Raw genomic sequence first — 22,362 nt, 5'->3', positions numbered from 1 at the left:
AGCCTGAGGGATTACTTTAAACTTTCTTAGGGTATTTACAGATTTAATTTGTTCTTACAGTATGTAAATACCAAGACAGCATTCCATTTAATATTATTTTTATTAAATTAACTTTGGAGTAAAAAGTCCAAGAAAAGCCCTGTACTGAAATCACATGTTTACTAAATCCTGGATTTTCTGTACAGTCCCTACATATTTCTACTTTAGAATTCTTCTTTCATGTGAAATAATTTATTAAAAGAAGCAGGCAGATGATGACAGGTAAACTTTTTAATGATGTTCTAATGTTGGCAATTGCAGTTTTATTTTGCTTGGATCATAATGGCGTGTAAGCATTTTAGGCCCCAGAATGCCCATAAGTAGAGCTCCATTTGGAGCTGTGATCAAGATGGCTAAAAATGCTACTGTCATCACATCCTTTGCATATGGTTCCAAGTGGGGTGCGGAGACTGTTGCTGTTTCTAGAGCCAGAGGACCTAACACAGCCTACATTTAGGGGTAAAAATGGGGCATAAAGAAAAATATTAAACTGAGTTAATATATAATGTAAATGGCTCTGTTAAAATAAACAAAATCTAGTACTAGACTATTAGAAAAAAAAGTACTCAGTAATTTTCATAAGTTACTCATCAGTTCCATGTTCTTCCTAGCAAATATATGTGGAGGAAGAGTACAATAGTGACAAATCAGCATGCAAACATTTTTTGGCTGATTTTGCACTCTTGTCCTCTCAGTGTTCCTCTATTCAAATATCTCTTTTGAGTGTTGCCCTCATAACACCAGGAGTTCTAACGAAACCGGTTTTGCTTAGTTGCCTTTATCATGTTCCAGTGGTTTTTGACTACAAGAAGACAAAATAAAATATTAAGTTTTCTTATGGTTCTCTAGGATTTGTTGCCCTTCTTCTCATTGTTCTCCTTATTCAGGGGGCACTGGGTTATAGCAGAACTGACAGCAGGCTTGGAATCTAGCAAACTGGGTTTGAATTCTATTTTTGCTGCAACCAGGCTAGTGACCTTGTACAAATGACTCACACTCTCTAACCTTCTACTTACTTACGTGTAAAACGAAGAACAAAATACTTATCTTACTGGATGGTTGTGAAAATTAAATATTAGGATGTGAAGAATACCTGGCACAGAGTAGGTATTCAGATAGTAGTAAGTTTCTTTCTCCTTCACTCCTCATCCCCTGCCAGGTCAGAGATTGAGTTCTTTTGAAGTTTTTGTTTTAGAATGACTCTACCGGGTCACAGGTTTTTTTCCCTAGTTACTTTCTACCACATTATTTTTAATAACATAAAGCAAATTTCTTGCTAACTCTCTTTCCTTGTGTTTAATAACTAGGCATGAAATTGCCTTAAAATTTGGGGGAATTAAATACCAATATATAGCATATTTTCTATGGAGTTGCAAAGTAACAACATAATAGTAGAAACATTACCTCTGATATGGAACATTATGGCAAAAGAACCCCTCAATTTAAGATCAATTTCCATATCCTAAATCAATAATTTAAAATGGTATTATTTTTATATCATAACTTTTAATGTACTGAACATGATCCAGTATGCTGGAGGATGCTAGGGAGAAAAAAATAATCATGCAGAAAACCACCTTGAAAGAATCTTACAGTTTAGAAGAGGATTTGAACATAAAAGAACTGCCAACAGAAAAAACAAAAACAAAAACCAAACCCATTGACTTTTAAGAGATGATGACGATAATGGTGAAACTAGAAATAATATTTTTATAGTTATATGGCATTCATCATATGTCAGGTATCATTCTTAAAGCTTTCCATTTATCAATTCATTTAATTCTTATGACAACCTTATTATGTGAGGACTTTTATTAGATGATAAATGATTTCCTCCTAGTGACTGAGATTTAATATTATTCTTTAAAAAATCCAATTGCCAAGCTGATCTTACATTTGTAAATTAAATTATTTATTTACTCTCCTAATAGCTTCTATTTTTCCAGTCTAATTTTTATCAGTAACTCAAAACTAAGGAACAAGAGAAAGTTGATCCTTAGCCAATTTTATTTTAGCAGCAGAGAACGGCGGAAGAGGATAAAGGTGAAAATAATTTAAAATTGAAATTTAAATATTTGTTGATCGTATTTACTTGTGACATTATTGTTATCTATTATTGCTGTTGTGACTCTACTTGTATAAATAATTAATTTTTTATGTCTTGCCAGTTCCTGGAACCAGCTTGATATTCTTTTTGTAGAAGCTAGCCTGGAGCCAGCAGACAGGAATAGGCAGAAGCAGAATAATACTGCAGGACTCGAGTGAGTGGTCTCTTTCCTCATACCTGCTTTTCTTTTTTCCCTGCTTTATGAAAATTATGAAATAATGAAACAAAATTGCAAGAGTATTGTTGGAAGGAGAGAGAACAGATACTCCTTTTGCAGATTTATTATTCCCTAGAGTAGACATTAAAAATAAAAAGTTATTATTTATATTTCTTGAAGGTAAGATAAAATAACAGCATTGTTTTTTTAACTGAGCACCACCATATGCCAGAGAGAGTGCTAAGCACTTTACATGGATTATCTCATTGAATCCTGACAACACTGCTAAGAAACAGATACAGTCATAGACTTCATTGTAAGATGAGAACACTGAAGGACTGAGAGACTAGAAAATAATTTTCCTGAGGTTATAGGCAAGTAACATGGTATTCAAAACAGGTAGTCTGGCCCTATGAACCTGCTTTTCTAACATGATAATAGAGGATTTTTTGCATGAAAATTTAGGAGCTTCTGTTTTGGAATAACAACTAAGAAAAGAGTCACAGGAAATTAAGGTATATTATGCTGCCAAGTTAAACAGTCTAACAAGAAGTAGCAATATATTTTAGTAGGAGGAGAATATCCTTGAATAACAGGGCAAAATTACAAGGTTTCCCTTTCCATTCATTCATCCTTGCAGGCATGCAATACCTATTTGCCTCCTGCATGTCAGTCACTGTGTTAAGTGCCAGGGAGAAATAATGAAAAACAACGGCAACAACCAGACACTGTCCCTGTCCTTACGTAGTCTATCAAGGGGGCGGGGGCAGGGATTTAGCCATTAACCAAATAGTATACAAATAAATGTGTAATTAAAAAAATATATGTGCATTTGTGTGATGGAGTGAGTGGCAAGGTAGGAAAAGTATTTTTTAAAAAATCAATGTGTCTCTATTTTACTTTACTTTTTTTTGCGACAGGGTCTCACTTTGTCACCCAAGCTGGAGTGAAGTGGTATGACCTCAGCTCACTGCAGCCTCAACCTCCTGAGTTCAAGCAATCCTCCTTCCTCAGCCCCCAAGTAGCTGTGACTACAGGTGCGTGCCACCACACCTGACTAATTTTTTTGTATTTTTTGTAGAGACGGGGGTTTTACCATGTTGCCCAGGCTGGTCTTGAACTCCTGAGCTCAAGTGATCTGCCTGCCTCAGCCTCCCGAAGTGCTAGGATTACAGGCATGAGCCACCATGCCTGGCCTGTGTCTCTACTTTTTAAAATCATAACATTTAGCTTTGTTATATTCAGCAAAATATAAAAACTCCAATTTTCAGATATATTCTTATTATATATTTTAGGAAAATAAAAAACATATTTTCATAAACTTAGGAAGTACTTATTGAAAGAATACTTTTTGATTTCAAAATAATTGCTTTTAAAACTGAGATTTCAAAAGGTTACATTGGCTGGGCCCAGTGGGTTATGCTTGTAATGCCAGAACTTTAGGAGGCTGAGGCAGGAAGATCACTTGAACCTAGGAGTTCAAGATCAGCCTGGGCAACATAGCAAGACCTCCTCTTTACAAAAAAATCAGAAAGAAAAGGCCAGGTGCAGTGGCTCATGCCTGTAATCCCAGCACTTTGGGAGGCTGAGGTGGGCGGATCACTTGAGGTCAGGAGTTTGAGACTAGCCTGGCCAACATGGTGAGACCCCATATCTACTAAAAATACAAAAATTAGCTGGGTGTGGTGGTGTGCACCTGTAATCCCAGCTACTGAGGAGGCTGAGGCAGGAGAATCGCTTGAACCTGGGAGGTGGAGATTGCATTGAGCTGAGATCATGCCACTGCACTCCAGCCTGGGCAACAGAGTAAGACTGTCTCAAAAAAAAAAAACTGAAAAAAAGCAGTTGGGTGTGGTGGCAGGTGACTGTGATCCTAGCTACTCAGGAGGCTGATGTGAGAGGATTGTTTGAGCCCAGGAGGTTGAGGCTGCAGTGAGCCGTGATCATGCCACTGCACTCCAGTTTGGGTGACAGAGTGAGACCTGGTCTCAAAATGAAAATAAAAGTAAAAATAGAAAAAGGTTACATTGAGTTTCTTTGTTTGTTTTTGTTTATTTATTTATTTTTTTGAGATTGAATCTTGCTCTGTCACCCAGACTGGAGTACAGTGGTGCCATCTCAGCTTACTGCAACCTCCGCCTCCTGGGTTCAAGTGATTCTCCCATCTCAGCCTCCTGAGTAGCTGGGACCGGTTACGTTAATTTTAATGAATAGTTATGATCAATCAAACATTTAAAAAGTAAGGATAATAGCTCATATTTTGTGATTGGAGTAACATTTTTCATTTTAAATTTCAAAAGCATCAAAACAAAAGCATTAAGCAATAGGCTTAATATGTTCTTACCTGTACTGTAGCTTTGGGCATCCATGCTACAGCAATAAATATTTTCTCCTTAAAACTAAAACCAGCAAAGCACATCAATAGATATGTGGTTAAAATTTGAACACATAATGCCAAACTCAAGAGTGGCAACAGATATGCCTACAACAGATGAAAACAAACATAAATAACAAAATATTTGTGAAGAAGTGTTCTTTATGCCCAGGAATATGATTTCTAAAACTTTTGAAAGCATTTTAAGGCTATTGTCTCTTCATGTGTTTAATTTTTACATAAAACAATGATAATAAAAAATGAATATGATGGAGGATTCTCTGTAAAGTGCAAGACAGTATCTGATGGTGGGGGTTCCATGAAAAATAAGACAGATGACATTTATACAATTCTGAACTAATAGACTTTTTTTGAATACTTTTATTATTATTAATAATAATTTACTTTTTGAGAAGGATTCTTGCTCTGTCGCCCAGGCTGGAGTGCAGTGGTACAATCTCAGCTCACTGCAACTTCCGACTCCCAGGTTCACGTGATTCTCCTGCCTCAGCCTGCTGAGTAGCTGGGATTATAGGCGCGCACTACCACACCTGGCTAATTTTTGTATTTCTGGGAGAGATGGGGTTCCCCATGTTAGCCAGGCAGGTCTTGAACTCCTAACTTCAAGAAGTGTGCCCGCTTCAGCCTCCCAAAGTGCTAAGTTTACAGGCATGAGCCACAATACCCAGCCAATAGTTTTAAATGAAAGTACTCAAAAAGTGCTGATCGTATCAAATATGTTCCCTCAGGAAAGAAATCTTATATTTATTTCCTTAGATAACTCAGGGAAGATATTCAGGGCTGTCCTTGGTTTAAAAAAGAAAGAGCACACAGTGTAAAGGAAGAGCAATATGAAAATATGACACTGTATCAACATGTGTTTCTGAAGAAGGTCCTTGTAGCCATTCAAAGATATATTGTAAATAAAAATAAATGCATTTATAATTTTCTTAAATATTTTTGAATTTCATATTTTTTGTGCTCTATTTATTCTTACCAACAATATTTGATTCAAGCAATGAAACAGATACTTCTGCTCCAACTAAACCAAAAAGAAGTGGTTGAAAAATATCCCATACATTTGTAATAATCTTTTGGACTTTCATCTATAGAAAAGAGAAATATATTTATAATTATTTTGGCACATAAATATATTTCAGAAAGTTAAGTTTTCCCTCACCTTTTTTTTCACTTTTTAAGTATTTTAGAGATGGGGTCTTGCTCTGTTGCCCAGGCTGGAGTGTAGTGGCATAATCTTAGCTCACTGTAGCCTTGAACTCCTGGGCTCAAGTGATCCTCTCGCAGTCTCCCAAGTAGAACTACAGGTGTGTACCATCATGCTGGGCTAATTTTTAAATTGTTTATAGAGACGGGGTCTCGCTATATTGCCCAGGATGGTCTAGAACTCCTGTCTTCAAGTGGTCTCTGGCTGTGGCCTCCCAAAGCACTGGCATTATAGGCATGAGCCACCATGCCTGGCCTAAAGTCACTTAACATTTAATAAATTTAAGACACTTTATTTTAATAAAAATGTTAAACTTAATTAATAAAAACTGAGCACTTCAATAGTTTTACTTAAACACTTAGGTAGAATTTGATTAAAAGAAACTCACAAAGCAATAAAATAATACTATTTGGCCATTTTGTCACAGAATAAGTGATGTCCTTAGGGTTCTAGCCATGTTTCATATGAGTTCCAGATTTTGTCTCTAAGTTAACTGAACAGAGATAGAACTACATCATGCCTGATGAGAACATACCCAGTTCATGCAAACATTTGGGATCTCAGAAGGAGGTTGGGAAGCCTTCCACTAACAACCATCCTGGAACTCAATCCCATTAAAGTGAATCCTGATATATATAGCACATACTACTAGGAAAAACAATTTGGAAGTCTACTAGGCCTGCTTCCAAAGAACCCATGTTGAATACTTTTAAAGTTACTTTTTCCTTAAAACAAAACAAAACATACATTAGATTCTCATTTAGCTGCCTATCCAGCTTCCCTTTCTGGAAACGAATGCCTCCCAGTACTACTTCCCCAATTAAAAGGTTACAGGAAAGGCCCCCTATTGGCCTACATTACTCTGGCTCTTCTCCAGGAATTTGGATGAAGAGATTTCAGTCTCAGTCTGGGTTTAATTTTTTTTTAAACAGAAGATACATAAGAACTTTGATGTCTCTTCCTTGAGGCATAAACTATCTTCATAACTATTTCCCTTATGACTGTGTTTTCTGATCCCCACTTATTATAGTTTAAAAAAACAAAAACAAAGAAAAACGATGTTACTACTCTTTACAGCATAATTATCCTGTTTGTTACTTTTAACCTTTGTTTCAGTTCTGTGTCTTTTACCATTTAAAAAAATTCTAGCAGTTTTAATTTTATTTATTGATTTGCATTTCATTCATTTCATTTCTTTTATAATTATGATTATATAAGAATACTAAGCAAAATGCCACTATGATTTTTGATTAGGGAACTTCTCAAGCTGATTCTAAAATTTATCTAAGAAAGAATATGTGTAGGAACAGCCAAAAAATACTTTAAAAAGAAGTATAATCTATATTAGATTTTGACACATAAAAGTGCAGTGATTTAAAACAGTGGTGTTGGCATAGAAATAGAGAAGTAGGATTAAATAGACTTCAGAATTAATATATATGGGAGAATTTAGTTCATGTTAAAAAAGTGAATTATTAATGAATTGGTCAATAAATAAACAATTTGGCAAAAAATGACTGTCTAGTTTATGTGCATATATATGTATGTACATATTCATCACATGCAAGTATATATGTGTGTCTGAATATGTATGTATATTTATGTGTGTGTATATATATATATATACACACACACACACACACATCAGGCATGATGTAGTTCTATCTCTGTTCAGTTAACTTACAAACTGTATGTGTGTGTGTATATATATATATAGTTTGTAAGATACACATACATATATATGTATAACCTTACCTCACAGCATTCACAAAGATAAATTCCAGATAGATTAAAAGACTAAATGAAAAAACAAATTAAACAAACAAAAACTACCAAAATATTAAATGATAATACACAAAATAGTATATCTTTGTAATGTTTATATGTTATAATCTTCAGTGAGAAAGTCCTTCTTAAATGAGATGCAGAATCCAAAATCAAAAAAGGAAAACCCAATAGATTTGGTCATAGGAAATTTTACTTTCATACACCAGACACCATAAACAAAGTTGAAGATAAGCAAAAATTATATGCAATATATACATAACAAAGGATCAGTAGCCCTAACACTAAGAGAAACTATAAATTAGAAACAAAAAAATAAATAACCCAATAAAAATGGTCAAAGAAGATCATAGGTATTTTAAAAAGAATATATGAAGAGAAGCTTACTATACTACTAATCAGAGAAATGTAAATAAAGAATAACAACATCACATAATTGTAAGAAACTATAAGAATTGGATGGTGAGGTCATTTAATAGTAAAAAGAATAGAACTAGTGATAATATCAAGTGCTGTTGATGAGTTAAGGTATTAGATATTGTTGTGCACTGTTGGCAGAGTATAAATAACCAAAATTTTTGAAGGGATAATTTAGCAGTGTCCATCAAAATAAAACACAGATCATTTCCAGCCAGGTGTGGTAGCTCATGCTTGTAATCCTAGCACTTTGCAATGTCAAGTTGGGAGGATCCCTTGAGCTCAGGATTTTGAGACCAGCCTGGGCAACATAGATAGAGACTGTCTCAAAAAAAAAAAAAATCATTTCTAGGACTCTATTCCTACAGATGTACCTGTAATCCCAACACTTTGGGAGGCCGAGGCAGGAGTATCACCTGAGGTCAGGAGTTCAAGACCTGCCTGGCCAACATGGTGAAATCCCGTCTCTACTAAAAACACAAAAATTTGCTGGGCGTGGTGGTGCGCACCTGTAATCCCAGCTACTAGGGAGGCTGAAATAGAAGAATCACTTGAATCCAGGAGGTGGAGGTTGCAGTGAGCCAAGGTTATGCTACTGCACTCCAGCCTGGGTGACAAGAGTGAAACTGTGTCTCAAAAAAAAAAAAGACATGAACAACACTGTTTATGGCAGCACTGTTTGTAAATAACAAAAAGTGGAAACGATCTTAATGTCTATAAATAGAATACTGGTTACTTAAAAAAATGTAAAGGGGTTCGATATTTGACAGTGGTGGGGAATAAAGAAATCTTTTACATTTTTTTCTATATGTTTTATTCTTTTACAAGCATTTCTATTTTTATTATTTATTTGTTTGTTTATTATTATTTTGTGTGTGTGTGATGGAGTTTTGCACTTGTTGCCCAGGCTGGAGTGCAATGGCATGATCTCAGCTCACTGCAGCCTCCGCCTCCTGGGTTCAAGCAATGCTCCTGCCTCAGCCTCCTGAGTAGCTGGAATTACAGGTGCCCACCACCATGCCACCATGCCCAGCTAATTTTTGTATTTTTAGTAGAGATGGGGTTTCACCATGTTTTGGCCATGCTGGTCTCAAACTCCTGACCCCAGGTGATCTGTCCACCTCGACCTCCCAAAGTTCTGGGATTACAGGCATGAGCCACCGTGCCTGGCCTTTTACAAACATTCTTCATGGATTAATTGTATAATTAAAATTTCAATGAATAAAATAATTAGATTGATATAAGTAATATAATAATATTATATAAAACTTGGGAAAAAGAGAAGCCTGATGTGATTAACTCAACTTCTGATTCCATATTAGTATATATCCAGCTGCTTTTCCTAAATATTTTATTTCCTTGATTGATTGATACACTTTCTTGAGGATAGCAAATCTTTTGGAATATTTTCCAACCAGAATGAGGGGATTTCCTAAATATATGTAAAAAATTCAGTTGTCTTAGCTTTTAAAATATAGCATATTAAAAATATTCACCTTTTCTTGGGACCATTTTGTCCCTGCAATGAAACTCAACACTAGTGTGCATAATCCTCCAGATCCATGTAAACCAATATGTTGGCTGCCTAAGACAGCAGAAACACACGTAGTCAAAACAAGGAATCCTCTCTTCAATGTAAGTTTTTTCTAGAATTAGATAGATATTTAGAAATTAGTTTATATTAAATATATAATACAAGATTTGACATTATCTATTATATATGTTTGACCCTTTGATATTATGTCTTTAAATGTTATATTAAATGTCTAAAATTTTGATTTTCTTTCTCACCGTACATTTTAGTGGACTTACTACCAAGTAACAAAATTTCGAATTAGTAACGTTTCATCTTCTGCCACATCTCTGATACTAGTATCAGTAAAATGGTTTAAGTATTACTTTAAGTTAAGAAGAAAAGAGACCCATAAAATCTCCAGTTTCATATAACATATCCAATGAATTCTTAAAAAATATTTGAATTACCCTTTGGTCAATATGTTACAGCTAAATTTGGATGGAAATTACAGAAATACAAAAGTAATGGCATGTTTTCCTTTAAGGCAGGAAATGGCTAAGTTTGAGTGTTGCCTTTGTCAAAGGATAGCAGGAGTGAATTTCAGTCAGAAAATATGCAGAAATAAATGGGAACCTATCTCCCCCTAAAATGTTTAAGGGGAAATTATCAAACATCAATAGGCAATTTAGTAGAGAAAGGGAAAGTATAATTCAGAGGGATACTCTGCATTAAGTATATTTTTTGACATTCCTTATTTGCCAAATCAGAAAGCAGAGACTTTAATCAAAGCCATTGACCTGTATCAATCACTGCTGTGCTCAGTTTTAAATACAGAGTAGGCACTGGAGGCTAGTTTTAGAAAAATAGAGTTAAGTATTAAATTTCATGGATCTTACCAAAGTTTAATATTTTGAAAAAAATGTCTAATACTATACGTCTATAAAATAGATTTTGTATTTACCTGGTCTTCATTTGGAAAATATTGAACAAAAAAATCCCAAAACAATTCCTGCCAGCAGACTAATACATACGTTCCTTATAGAGGCTATGGCATTATTAAGCATACCACCCGTAGGGGCACACAATAAAAAAAAATTCACCAAGAAATATTTTCACATACACTACACATCAGAAAAGCAAATCTAGGTGGTTCATGAAGAAAAGTAAGCATTTTATAGAACAAATATATGCAAATGGTCTTTTTATAGTGACATGTATGAAAACACGTAGATCTATTTAGTACATTAACTATATACTCTCAAATAATTTAATATATACACACAACTCAGAAATGTCCATTATATAAATAGGCCAGAAAACAAAGACTTAAAAAGCACAAGATGCTCCCCTTACATAGCCAATTTAAAAGACAGATTGAGGTAGTCCAGGCGCAGTGGTTCATGTCTGTAATCCCAGCGCTTTGGGAGGCTGAGGAGGGTGGATTACATGAGGTCAGGAGTTCAAGACCAGCCTGGCCAACATAATGAAACCCCATCTCTATTAAAAATACAAAAATTAGGTCGGCATGGTGGCACACAACTGTGGTCCCAGGTACTCAGGAGGCTGAGGGAGGAGAATCACTTGAACCCGGGAGGCAGAGGTTGCAGTGAGCTGAGATCGTGCCACCACACTCCAGCCTGGGTGAAAGACGGAGGCTACACCTCCAAAAGAAAAAAAAAAGACTAAGTGAGGTACAAGAATGGAGAGAGATCAAAACACTTGTGGCACTTAGCATGTGGCTGCTAAGGGCTATATTAACAATTCTTCTTTGATGTACTATATGAAAAAAAAAACAAATGATTTTAACATGAAAAGAACAATGTAATAACAACATAAAAAATTTTGTTCCAGGGTCAGTCCTAGAAACATTCAAGGGTCATTTAAGATTTCAGCATATTTAAGTTTCTGCTTTTGGTGAAGAAAAAATAAAAAAAATAAAAAAGATTCCAGTATATTTTATATTAATTAATATTAATATATCCATACTTGTAGTTCATTGTAATAAGTAAAAAGCAAAAAATAAAAACACAGAATGAGTCACACAAATAGTTCAGTTAAGCTCTGGGTAGTGGATTCAATATAGTACATAAGTATATTTTTAGATATATTTTCTACTAAATATAACAGGCAGTACATGGTGGGCTCACACCTTTAATCCTAGCACTTTGGGAGGCCAAGGCAGAAGGATTGCTTGAGCCCAAGAGTTGAGACCAACTTGGGCAAAAGAGTGAAACCCCATCTTCACAAGAAAATAAGAAATTAGCCTGGTATGTGGTGTGTGCCTATAGTCCAAGTACTCAGTAGCCTGAGGGAGGAGGTCCCTTGAGCTCAGGAGTTCGAGGCTGCACTCTAGCCTGGCTGACAGAGCAAGATCCTGTCTCAAGAAAATAAAATATAATAAAAATAAAAAATAATATAAACAGAGTGATGTCAGCCAGATGGCGGAATGGGAAGCTCCAAACCTTGATTCTCCATAAAGATACCAACTGAAAAACAATATATGGTCTAAAAGCCTTTATGGAGTTCCATAAACCATTAAGAAGTTGTAGTAGTACAGACAAGTGCAAAGCCAAGAAGAGTGGCATTGAACAAATAAGAAAAGCTGTTGCATTATACTCATGATACCCCTTCCCCAAGCTCGAACAGGTTGGTTTGGCTGGGAAGCACTCAACTTGCAGCTTCTCCGTTAGCAGGGAAAGAGAAGACTGAAACGGAATAGTTTTATGAGGTTACCTGAAGCTCTCTCTCTCTCTCTAACTTGACGCCCAACTGGCATACTTTGGATGCATGGGAGCCACTGGGAATAAAGGAGAGGTCAGAGATGATGCAGCACCAGGGAACCTGCAGTACCACAGACAGATACCAGAAGGAGCAACAGCTCCAGAAAAAGAAACTGGCAAACCTCTACTTGGGATGTTGCAATATATAAACCCAAAGAAGATGCATTCCCAGAAAAAGTTTGAGAGGCTGCTGGAACCTATAGCCATGCTGATTCAGGTATGAAGGTCTTCCGTATGAAGCCAGCTGATAAAAACTGGGAGAAGTGACAGTTTTTTCAAACGCCCAAATATTGGCAAAAATCAATAAAAAATAAAAAATAACAAGACATAAGAAGAAACAGAGAAACCTGATGACTAAATTAAAGGAGCAAAATAAATCTCCAGAAACCAACCCTAAAGAAATAGGTAAGTGAGTTACCCGACAAAGAATCCAAATTAACTCTCTTAATGAAGCCCAGTGACAACAGAAATAGACAACTAAGTGAAAGCAGGAAACAATTCATGAACAAAATGAAAATATTAACAGAGATAGAAACTAAAAAAAAAAAAAAAAAAAAAAGGAACCATACAGAAACTCTGGAGCTAAGGAATACAATAGTTCAATTGAAAAATGCACTATCGGAAATCACCAATAGACTGTGTAACTGCCCAATGGGTTCACCTCGTGCTCTGCTTAGACAGAGCTGATTTATCAAGACAGGGGAATTGCAATGGAGAAAGAGTAATTCAGGCAGAGCTGGCTGTGCGGGAGATCAGAGTTTTATTATTACTCAAATCAGTCTCCCTGAGCATTCGGGGATCAGAACTTTTAAAGATAATTTGGCAGGTAGGGGCTTGGGAAGTGGGAACTGCTTATTCATCAGGTTGGAGATGAAATCATACGGGGTTGAAGTGATGATGTTTTCTTGCTGTCTTCTGTTTGTGGGTGGGGTGGCAGAACTAGTTGAGCCATATTACCAGTCTGGGTGGTGTCAGCTGATTCATCCAGTGCAGGGTCTGCAAAATATCTCAAGCACTGATTTTAGGTTTTACAATAGTGATGTTATCCCCAGGAGCAATTTGGGGAGGTTCAGACTCTTGGAGCCAGAGGCTGCATAACCCCTCAACTGTAATTTCTAATGTTATAGCTAATTTGTTTATTCTGAAAAGGCAGACTGGTTCCAGGCAAGAAGGGGATCTTTTTGGGAAATGGCTATTATCAACTTGGTTTCAGAGTCAAACCATGAACTGAATACCTTCCCAAAATTAGTTCATCCTACTGCCAGGAATGAACAAGGACAGTTTAAATGCTAGAAGCAAGATGGAGTTGATTAAGTCTGATATCTTTTGCTGTCATAATTTCTTCAGTTATAATTTTTGCAAAGGCAGTTTCAATAACATCAAGCAGAAGAAAGAATCAGTGAAACGGAAGACTAGTCATTTGAAATTATGGAGTCACAAGAGCAAAAGGGAAAAGGAGTGAAGAGTGAAGACAGCCTAAGAGACTTATAGGATGCCATCAAGCAGACCAATGTATGCATTATGAAAGTGCCAGAAGGAGAAGAGAAAAATAAAGGGGCAGAGAGCCAGTTAAAAAAATAATGACCAAAAACTTCTCAAACTTAAAGAAGGAAATGGACATACAAATCCAAGAGGCTCAAAGAACTCCAAGTTGGATAATTTGCAAAAGACCTACAATGAGACACATTACAATCAAACTGTCAAAAGTCAAAGACAAAGAGAGAATTTTGAAATGAACAGGATCAAAGCAACTTGTCACATACAAGGGAGATGCCATATGGTTATCAATGAAATTCTCAGCAAAAACTCTACAGGCCAGAAGAGAATGCGATGATATATTAAAAGGGCTGAAAGAAAAAAAAAACTGTCAACCAAGAACTGTATAGCCAGTAAAACTGTACTTCAAAAATGAAGGACAAACAAAGAGTTCCCCAGAGAAGTAAAAGGTGAGGGAGTTGATCACCACTAGACCTACCTTACAAAAAATGTTAAAGGGAGTCCTCCAAGTGGAAATGAAAAGGCATTGGATAGAAATACAAAAGCATACAAAATATAAATTTCTTTGGTAAAGGTAAATATATGAGTGAACATAGAATCCTTTAATACTCTAATGGTGGTAAGCAAAACACTTTTTTTCCTTTACTTTTTTTCTTTTCTTTTTTTTTTTTGAGACAAAGTCTTGCTCTGTTGCCCAGGCTGGAGTGCAGTGGTTTGATCATGGCTCACTGCAGCCTTGCAGTCCTAGGCTAAAGCAATCCTCCCACCTCAGCCTCCCTAGTGGCTGGGACTACAGACATGCACCACCACACTCAGATAATATTTTTAAATTTTTAGCAGAGATAACGCCTTGCTGGTCTCAAACTCCTAGGCTCAAGCGATCCTCACATTTTGGCCTCTCAAATTGCTGGGACTACAGATGTGAGACACCACACCCAGCCTGTAATTCACTTTTAATTGAAGCATAGAATTTAAAAGGTAAAAGCATAATATTACTGTATTAAATTATGTGAATAAACAATATAAAATATGTATTGTGTGACATTGATAACAAAGTGAGAAGGAGGTGTAAAGAAGTAGAGTTTTTGTATGTGATTAAAGTTAAGTTGTTGTCAATTTAAAATAGATTATTATAACTATAAGATGTTTTCATGTAATTCTACAGTAACCACAAAGAAAAGACCTACAGAAGATACACAAATAAAAATGAGAAAGGAACCAAAGCACGTCCCTACCAAAAAAAGAAATCAGTGAAACATAAAGGGAGGCAGAAAGAGAGGAAAAGTGGAAAAAAATACCTGCAAGACATGTATAAAACAGTGAACAAAATGACAATAGTAAGCCCCTCCCTATCAGTAACTACTTTAAATGCAAATAGGCTAATTTTCCAATCAAAAGACAAAGAATTGGCCGAATGGATTAAAAAAATCTAAATATATACTATATGCAAGAGACTTATGTTAGATCTAAACACACACAAAGGTTGAAAGTGAAAGGATGGAAAAAGATATTCAATGCATTTGGTAACCAAAAGAGAACAAGGATGGCCATACTTAGACAAAATAGAGTTTAAGTCAAATAATAGCACAAGAGACAAGGATATTACATAATAATAAAAGGGCCAATTGACCAAGAAGATATAGCAATTATAAATGTATATGCAACTAACAGTACAGCATCTAAATATATGAAGCTAACATAGACAGAATTGAGGGGTAACATAGATAACAACATCATAATAACAGAAAACTTCAATATTCCACTTTCAATTATGGATACAATAACCAGACAGAAGATCAACCAGAAAACACAGAACTTGAACAACATTGTAGACCAATTGGACCTGTCTGACACATACACAACACTTCACCCAATAATAGCAAAATATGCTTTCTTCTCAAGTACATACCAAGACTTTTCCAGGATAGATGGCATGCTAGTCCACAAACAAGTTTTCAAAAATTTAAGAAAACTGAACTCATACCAAATATCTTTTCTGACCACATTAAACGAAATTACAAATTCATAGCAGAAGGAAAAAGGAAAAGTAATAAATATGTGGAAATTACAAAAATATACTCTCAACCAATTGGCCTGTGTGGTTAATATGAATTGTCAATTTGATTGAGGGATGCTCAGATGCCTGATGAAGCACTGTGTGTGGGTATATCTGTGAGGGTGCTGCCACAGGAGAATGATGGATGAGTTAGTGGACTGAGAGAGAAAAACCCATCCTCACTGTGGGTAGGCATCATGCAATTGGTTGCAAGTGTGACTAGAACAAAAAGGCAGAAGAATGGGAACATTCAGCTTGCTTGGATTTCTTTTTCATGCACTTTCTCTCTCTTCCAGAGCAGTATGCCCTTTTCTCCTCTTGCCCTTGCACATCAAACTCTAGGTTCTTTGGCCTTTGGACCCTGGGACTTGCATCAGCAGCCTTTTGGGAGCTCTCAGGCCTTGGGCCTCAGACTAGTGGCTGCACTGTCAGCTTCCCTGGTTTTGAGACTTTCAGATTTGGACTGAGCCATGTCACTGGCTTCTTTGGGAGCCATGCTGTAAGCTTCTCTCATTTTCCAGCTTATAGATGGCCTACTGTGGGACTTTGCCTTTGTAATTATGTGAGCCAATTCTCCTTAATAAATTATATTTCATATATATGTAAATATATTCTCTTTTAGATGCATGTATATGTATCTATATCTATTATCTATTATCTATATCTATATCTATTTCTTATTGGATCTGACCCTCTGGAGAACTCTGATTAATACATAGTCAAAGAATAAGTCACAAGGAAAATTAGAAAATGTCTTGAGACAAATAAAAATGGAAACACAACATTCCAAAGCTTGTGGGATGCAGCAAAATGAATATGAAGAGGACAGTTTATATATCTAACTACCTACCTTAAAAAAGAAGAAAGATCTAAAATCAGCAACTTAACTTTACACCTCAAGAAACTGGAAAAAGAAGAACTCAACCCAATGTTAGCAAAAGGAAGGAAATAATAAAGTCTAGAGCAGAAGGCTGGGTGCAGTGGCTCACGACTCTAATCCCAGCACTTTGGGAAGCTGAGGCAGGAGGATCACCTGAGGTCGGGAGTTCGAGACCAGCCTCAGCAACATGGAGAAACCTGTTTCTACTAAAAAATACAAAATTAGCCAGGTATGGTGGTGCATGCCTGTAATCCCAGCTACTCTGGAGGCTGAGGCAGGAGAGTCACTTGAACTGGGAGGCAGAGGTTGCAGCGAGCAGAGATCACGCCATTGCACTACAGCCTGGGCAATAAGAGTGAAACTCCATCTCAAAAAAAAAAAAAAGGCTAGAGAATAGAAAAAACCCAATGAAACTAGTAGTCATTTCAAAGTTCAACAAAGTTGACAAATCATTAGCTAGAATATTTAAGAAAAAAAATAATGAAGACTCAACTTCTTTTAGGAACAAAAGAGAAGACACTGCAACAGATATTTACAGAAATAAAAAGGATTCTAAGAGTCTACTATGAATGATTATATACTGACAAGTTGGATAACCTAGGAGAAATGAACAGATTCCTAGTAACATGCAAGTTACCAAGACTAAGTCACAAAATAAAAAATTTTAATAAACCTATAACTAGTAACTGAATCAGGAATCAAAAACCTCCCAGCAAACCAAATACCTGATAAGGGGTTAATATCTAAAATATATACAGAACAACTCAATAACAAAACAACCTAAATGAGAAATGGTCAGTTGACTTTGCTATGGTACAAATGTTCTCCCAATATTCATATGCTGGAGCCTAATATTCAATGTGATAATGTTAAGAGGTGGGGCATTTTGGAGATGATTAGTTCATGAAGTCATAGCCCTCAGAAATGGGACTAGGGCCTTTATAAAAGAGGCTTAAGGGAGTTTGTTTTCCCTTTTGAACATGTGAGGACACAGAGAAGGTGCTATGTATAGTGAATATAGTGACCTCACCAGTCACTGAGTCTGTTGTAGCCTAAATCTTGGACTTTTCACACTCCAGAATGCAAGAAATAAATTTCTGTTGTTTATAAATTACCAGCCTAAGGTATTTTTTATAGCAGCAGGAATGGACTAAGATAGACTTGAATAGACATTTTTTCCAAAAAATATACAAATGGCCAACTAGCATATCAACCCAACACTACGTGGAAGCTGCCAAGCCTTGGGGATTGAACTCTGAAGCAATAGCCTGAGCTGTACGTTGGCTCCTTTTAGCCATGGCTGGGACACAGGGCACCAAGTCCCAAGACTACACAGAGCAGCAAAGTTCTGGGCCTGGCCCACAAAACCATTTTTTCCCTCCTAGGCCTCCAACCCTGTGACAGGAGGGGCTGTCGTGAAGAACTCTGACATGCCCTGGAGAAAATTTCCCCATTGTCTTGTCAATTAACATTTGGCTCCTTGTTACTTCTGCAAATTTCTGCAGTAAGCTTGAATTTCTCCCCAGAAAATGGGTTTTCTTTTCTATCACATCATCAGGCTGCAAATCTTCCAAACTTTTATGCTCTGCTCCCTTTTATACATAAGTTCTAATTCCAAACCATATTTTTGTGAATGCATAAAACTGAACACTTTTAAGAGCACTCAGGTCATAAATTGAACACTTTGCTGCTTACAAATTTCTTCTACCAGATGTCCTGGATGGGTTCCAAGATGGCCAAATAGGAAGAGTTCCGGTCTGCAGCTCCCAGCATGATCAACACAGAAGACGGGTGATTTCTGCACTTCCAACTGAGGTATCTGATTCATCTCATTGGGACTGGTTGGAGAGTGGGTGCAGGCCCACAGAGGGTGAGCTGAAGCAGGGTGGGGCGTTGCCTCACCCGGGAAGCACAAGGGGTTGAGGGATTTCCCTTTCCCAGCCAAGGGAAGCTGTGACAGAGTACCTGGAAAAACAGGGCACTCCCGCCCAAATACTGCACTTTTCCCAAGGTCTTAGCAACTAGCAGACAAGGTGATTCTCTCCTGTGCCTCGCTCAGTAGGTCCTACACCCATGGAGCCTTGCTCACTGCTAGCGAAACAGTCTGAAATCCATCTGCGAGGTGGCAGCCTGGCTGGGGGAGGGGCGTCCACCATTGCTGAGGCTTAAGTAGGTAAACAAAGCGGCCAGGGAAGCTTGAACTGGGTGGAGCCCACCACAGCTCAACAAGGCCCATTGCCTCTAGACTCCACGTCTGTGGGCAGGGATAGCTGAACAAAAGGCAGCAACTTCTGCAGACTTAAACGGCCCTGTCTGACAGCTCTGAAGAGAGCAGTGGTTTTCCCAGCATGGCGTTTGAGTTCTGAGAATGGACAGACTGCCTCCTCAAGTGGGTCCCTGACCCCTGTGTAGCCTAACTGGGACACACCTCCCAGTAGAGGCTGACAGACACCTCATATAGGCAGCTGCCCCTCTTGGACGAAGCCTCCAGAGGAAGGATCAGGCAGCAATATTTGCTGTTCTGCAATATTTGCAGTTCTGCAGCCTCCACTGGTGATACCCAGGCAAACAGTGTCTGGAGTGGAACTCCAGCAAACTCCAACAGATCTGCAGCTGAGGGTCCTGACTGTTAGAAGGAAAACTAAAAAACAGAAAGGAATAGTGTCAACATTAACAAAAGATCATCTACACCAAAACCCCATCTGTAGGTCAACAATATCAAAGACCAAAGGTAGATAAAACCAAAAGGATGGGGATAAACCAGAGCAGAAAAGCTGAAAATTCTAAAAATCAGAGCACCTCTTCTCCTCCAAAGGATCACCACTCCTTGTCAGCAATGGAACAAAGCAGGACAGAGAATGACTTTGACAAGTTGACAGAAGTAGGCTTCAGAAGGTTGGTAATAACAAACTTCTCCGAGCTAAAGGAGGATGTTGGAACCCATTGCAAGGAAGTTAAAAACCTTGAAAAAAGATTAGACGAATGGCTTACAAGAATAAACAGTGTAGAGAAGACCTTAAGTGACCCAATGGAGCTGAAAACCATGGCAAGAGAACTTTATGACTCACGCACAAGCTTCAATAGCCTATTCAATCAAGTGGAAGAAAGGGTATCAGTGATTGAAGATCAAATAAATGAAATAAAGTGAGAAGACAAGGTTAGAGAGACAAGAGTAAAAAGAAATGAACAAAGCCTCCAAGAAATATGGGACTATGTGAAAAGACCAAATCTATATTTGATTGGTGTACCGGAAAGTGATGAGGAGAATGGAACCAAGTTGGAAAACACTCTTCAGGATATTATCCAGGAGAACTTCCCCAACCTAGCAAGGCAGGCCAACATTCAACTTCAGGAAATACAGAGAACAACACAAAGATACTCTTTGAGAAGAGCGATTCCAAGACACATAATTGTCAGATTCACCAAGGTTGAAGTGTAGGAAAAAGTGTTAAGGGCAGCCAGAGAGAAAGGTCAGGTTAGCCACAAAGGGAAGCCCATCAGACTAACAGCTGATCTCTTGGCAGAAACCCTACAATCCAGAAGAGAGTGGGGGCCAATATTCAACATTCTTAAAGAAAATAATTTTCAATCCAGAGTTTCATATCCAGCCAAACTAAGCTTCATAAGTGAAGGAGAAAATAAAATTCTTTACTGACAAGCAAATGCTGAGAGATTTTGTCACCACCAGGCCTGCCTTACAAGAGCTCCTGAAGGAAGCACTAAACATGGAAAGAAACACCCGGTACCAGCCAGTGCAAAAACATGCCGAGTTGTAAAGACCATCAATGCTAGGAAGAAACTGCATCAATTAATGGGCAAATAACCAGCGAATATCATAATGACAGGATCAAATTCACACATAACAATATTAACTGTAAACGTAAATGGGCTAAATGCCCCAATTAAAGGACACAGACTGGCAAATTGGATAAAGGGTCAAGACCCATCAGTGTGCTGTATTCAGGAGACTCATCTCATGCACAAATTCACACATAGGCTCAAAATAAAGGGATGGAGGAAGATCTACCAAGAAAATGGAAAACAAAAAAAGTCAGGGGTTGCAATCCTTGTCTCTGATAAAACAGACTTTAAACCAACAAAGATCTAAAGAGACAAGGCCATTACATAATGGTAAAGGGATCAATGCAACAAGAAGAGCTAACTATCCTAAATATATATGCACCCAATACAAGAGCACCCAGACTCATAAAGCAAGTCCTTAGAGACCTACAAAGAGACTTAGACTGCCACACAATAATAATGGGAGACTTTAACACCCAACAGTCAATATTAGAAAGATCAACAAGACAGAAGGTTAACAAAGATATCCAGGACCTGAACTCAGCTCTGCAACAAACAGACCCAATAGACATCCACAGAACTCTCCACCCCAAATCAACAGAGTATACATTCTTCTCAGCACCACATCTCACTTATTCTAAATTTGACCACATAATTGGAAGTAAAGCACTCCTCACCAAATGTAAAAGAACAGAAATCACAACAAACTGTCTCTCAGACCACAGTGCAATGAAATTCGAACTTAGGATTAAGAAGCTCACTCAAAACTGAACAATTGCATGGAAACTGAACAATTTGCTCCTGAATGACTACTGGGTAAATAACAAAATGAAGGCAGAAATAAAGACGTTCTTTGAAACCAATGAGAACAAAGACACAATGTACCAGAATCTCTGGGACACATTTAAAGCAGTGTGTAGGGGGAAATTTATAGCACTAAATGCCCAGAAGAGAAAGCAGGAAAGATCTAAAATTGACCCCCTAACATCAAAATTAAAAGAACTAGAGAAGCAAGAGCAAACACATTCAAAAGCTAGCAGAAGGCAAAAAATAAGATCAGAGCAGAGCTGAAGGAGACAGAGACACAAAAAACCCTTCAAAAAAGCAATGAATCCAGGAGCTGGTTTTTTGAAAAGATCAACAAAATTGATAGACTGCTAGCAAGACTAATAAAGAAGAAAAGAGAGAGGAATCAAATAGATGCAATAAAAATGACAAACGGGATATCACCACTGAGCCCAGGGAAATAAAAACTAACATCAGAGAATACTATAAACACCTCTACACAAATAAACTTGAACATCTAGAAGAAATGGATAAATTCTTGGACACATACACCCTTTCAAGACTAAACCAGGAAGAAGTTGAATCTCTGAATAGACCAATAACAGGCTCTGAAATTGAGGCAATAATTAATAGCCCACCAACCAAAAAAAAGTCCAGGACCAGATGGATTCACAGCTGAGTTCTACCAGAGGTACAAAGAGGAGCTGGTACCATTCTTTCTGAAACTTTTCCAATCAATAGGAAAAGACAGAATCCTCCCTAATTCATTTTATGAGGCCAACATCATCCTGATACCAAAGCATAACAGAGACACAACAACAAAAAAAGAGAATTTTAGACCTATATCCCTGATGAACATTGATGCAAATATCCTCAATAAGATACTAACAAACTGAATCCAGCAACACATCAAAAAGCTTATCCACCATGATCAAGTTGGCA

The 22,362-nt window shown here is 37.2% G+C and overlaps 1 protein-coding gene across 1 annotated transcript in view; it reads right to left on the bottom strand.

The window, feature by feature from the left end:
• Nucleotides 1–270: 270 nt before the first annotated feature.
• LOC129527454 (sodium/hydrogen exchanger 9B1-like) overlaps nucleotides 271–22,362 on the bottom strand; it is a 47,252-nt gene continuing 25,160 nt past the window's right edge. Inside the window, 7 exon segments of the mRNA XM_055364698.1 lie at nucleotides 271–486; nucleotides 4,648–4,767; nucleotides 4,769–4,785; nucleotides 5,675–5,783; nucleotides 9,601–9,750; nucleotides 10,582–10,614; nucleotides 10,616–10,692. Of these exon segments, the coding sequence (XP_055220673.1) occupies nucleotides 271–486; nucleotides 4,648–4,767; nucleotides 4,769–4,785; nucleotides 5,675–5,783; nucleotides 9,601–9,750; nucleotides 10,582–10,614; nucleotides 10,616–10,692 (722 nt within the window).

This window comes from Gorilla gorilla, chromosome 18 (assembly GCF_029281585.2).
Source record: "Gorilla gorilla gorilla isolate KB3781 chromosome 18, NHGRI_mGorGor1-v2.1_pri, whole genome shotgun sequence".
Taxonomy (NCBI): domain Eukaryota; kingdom Metazoa; phylum Chordata; class Mammalia; order Primates; family Hominidae; genus Gorilla; species Gorilla gorilla.
Note: the sequence above shows the minus strand (reverse complement) of the source record. Positions and strands in the feature narration are given on the sequence as shown.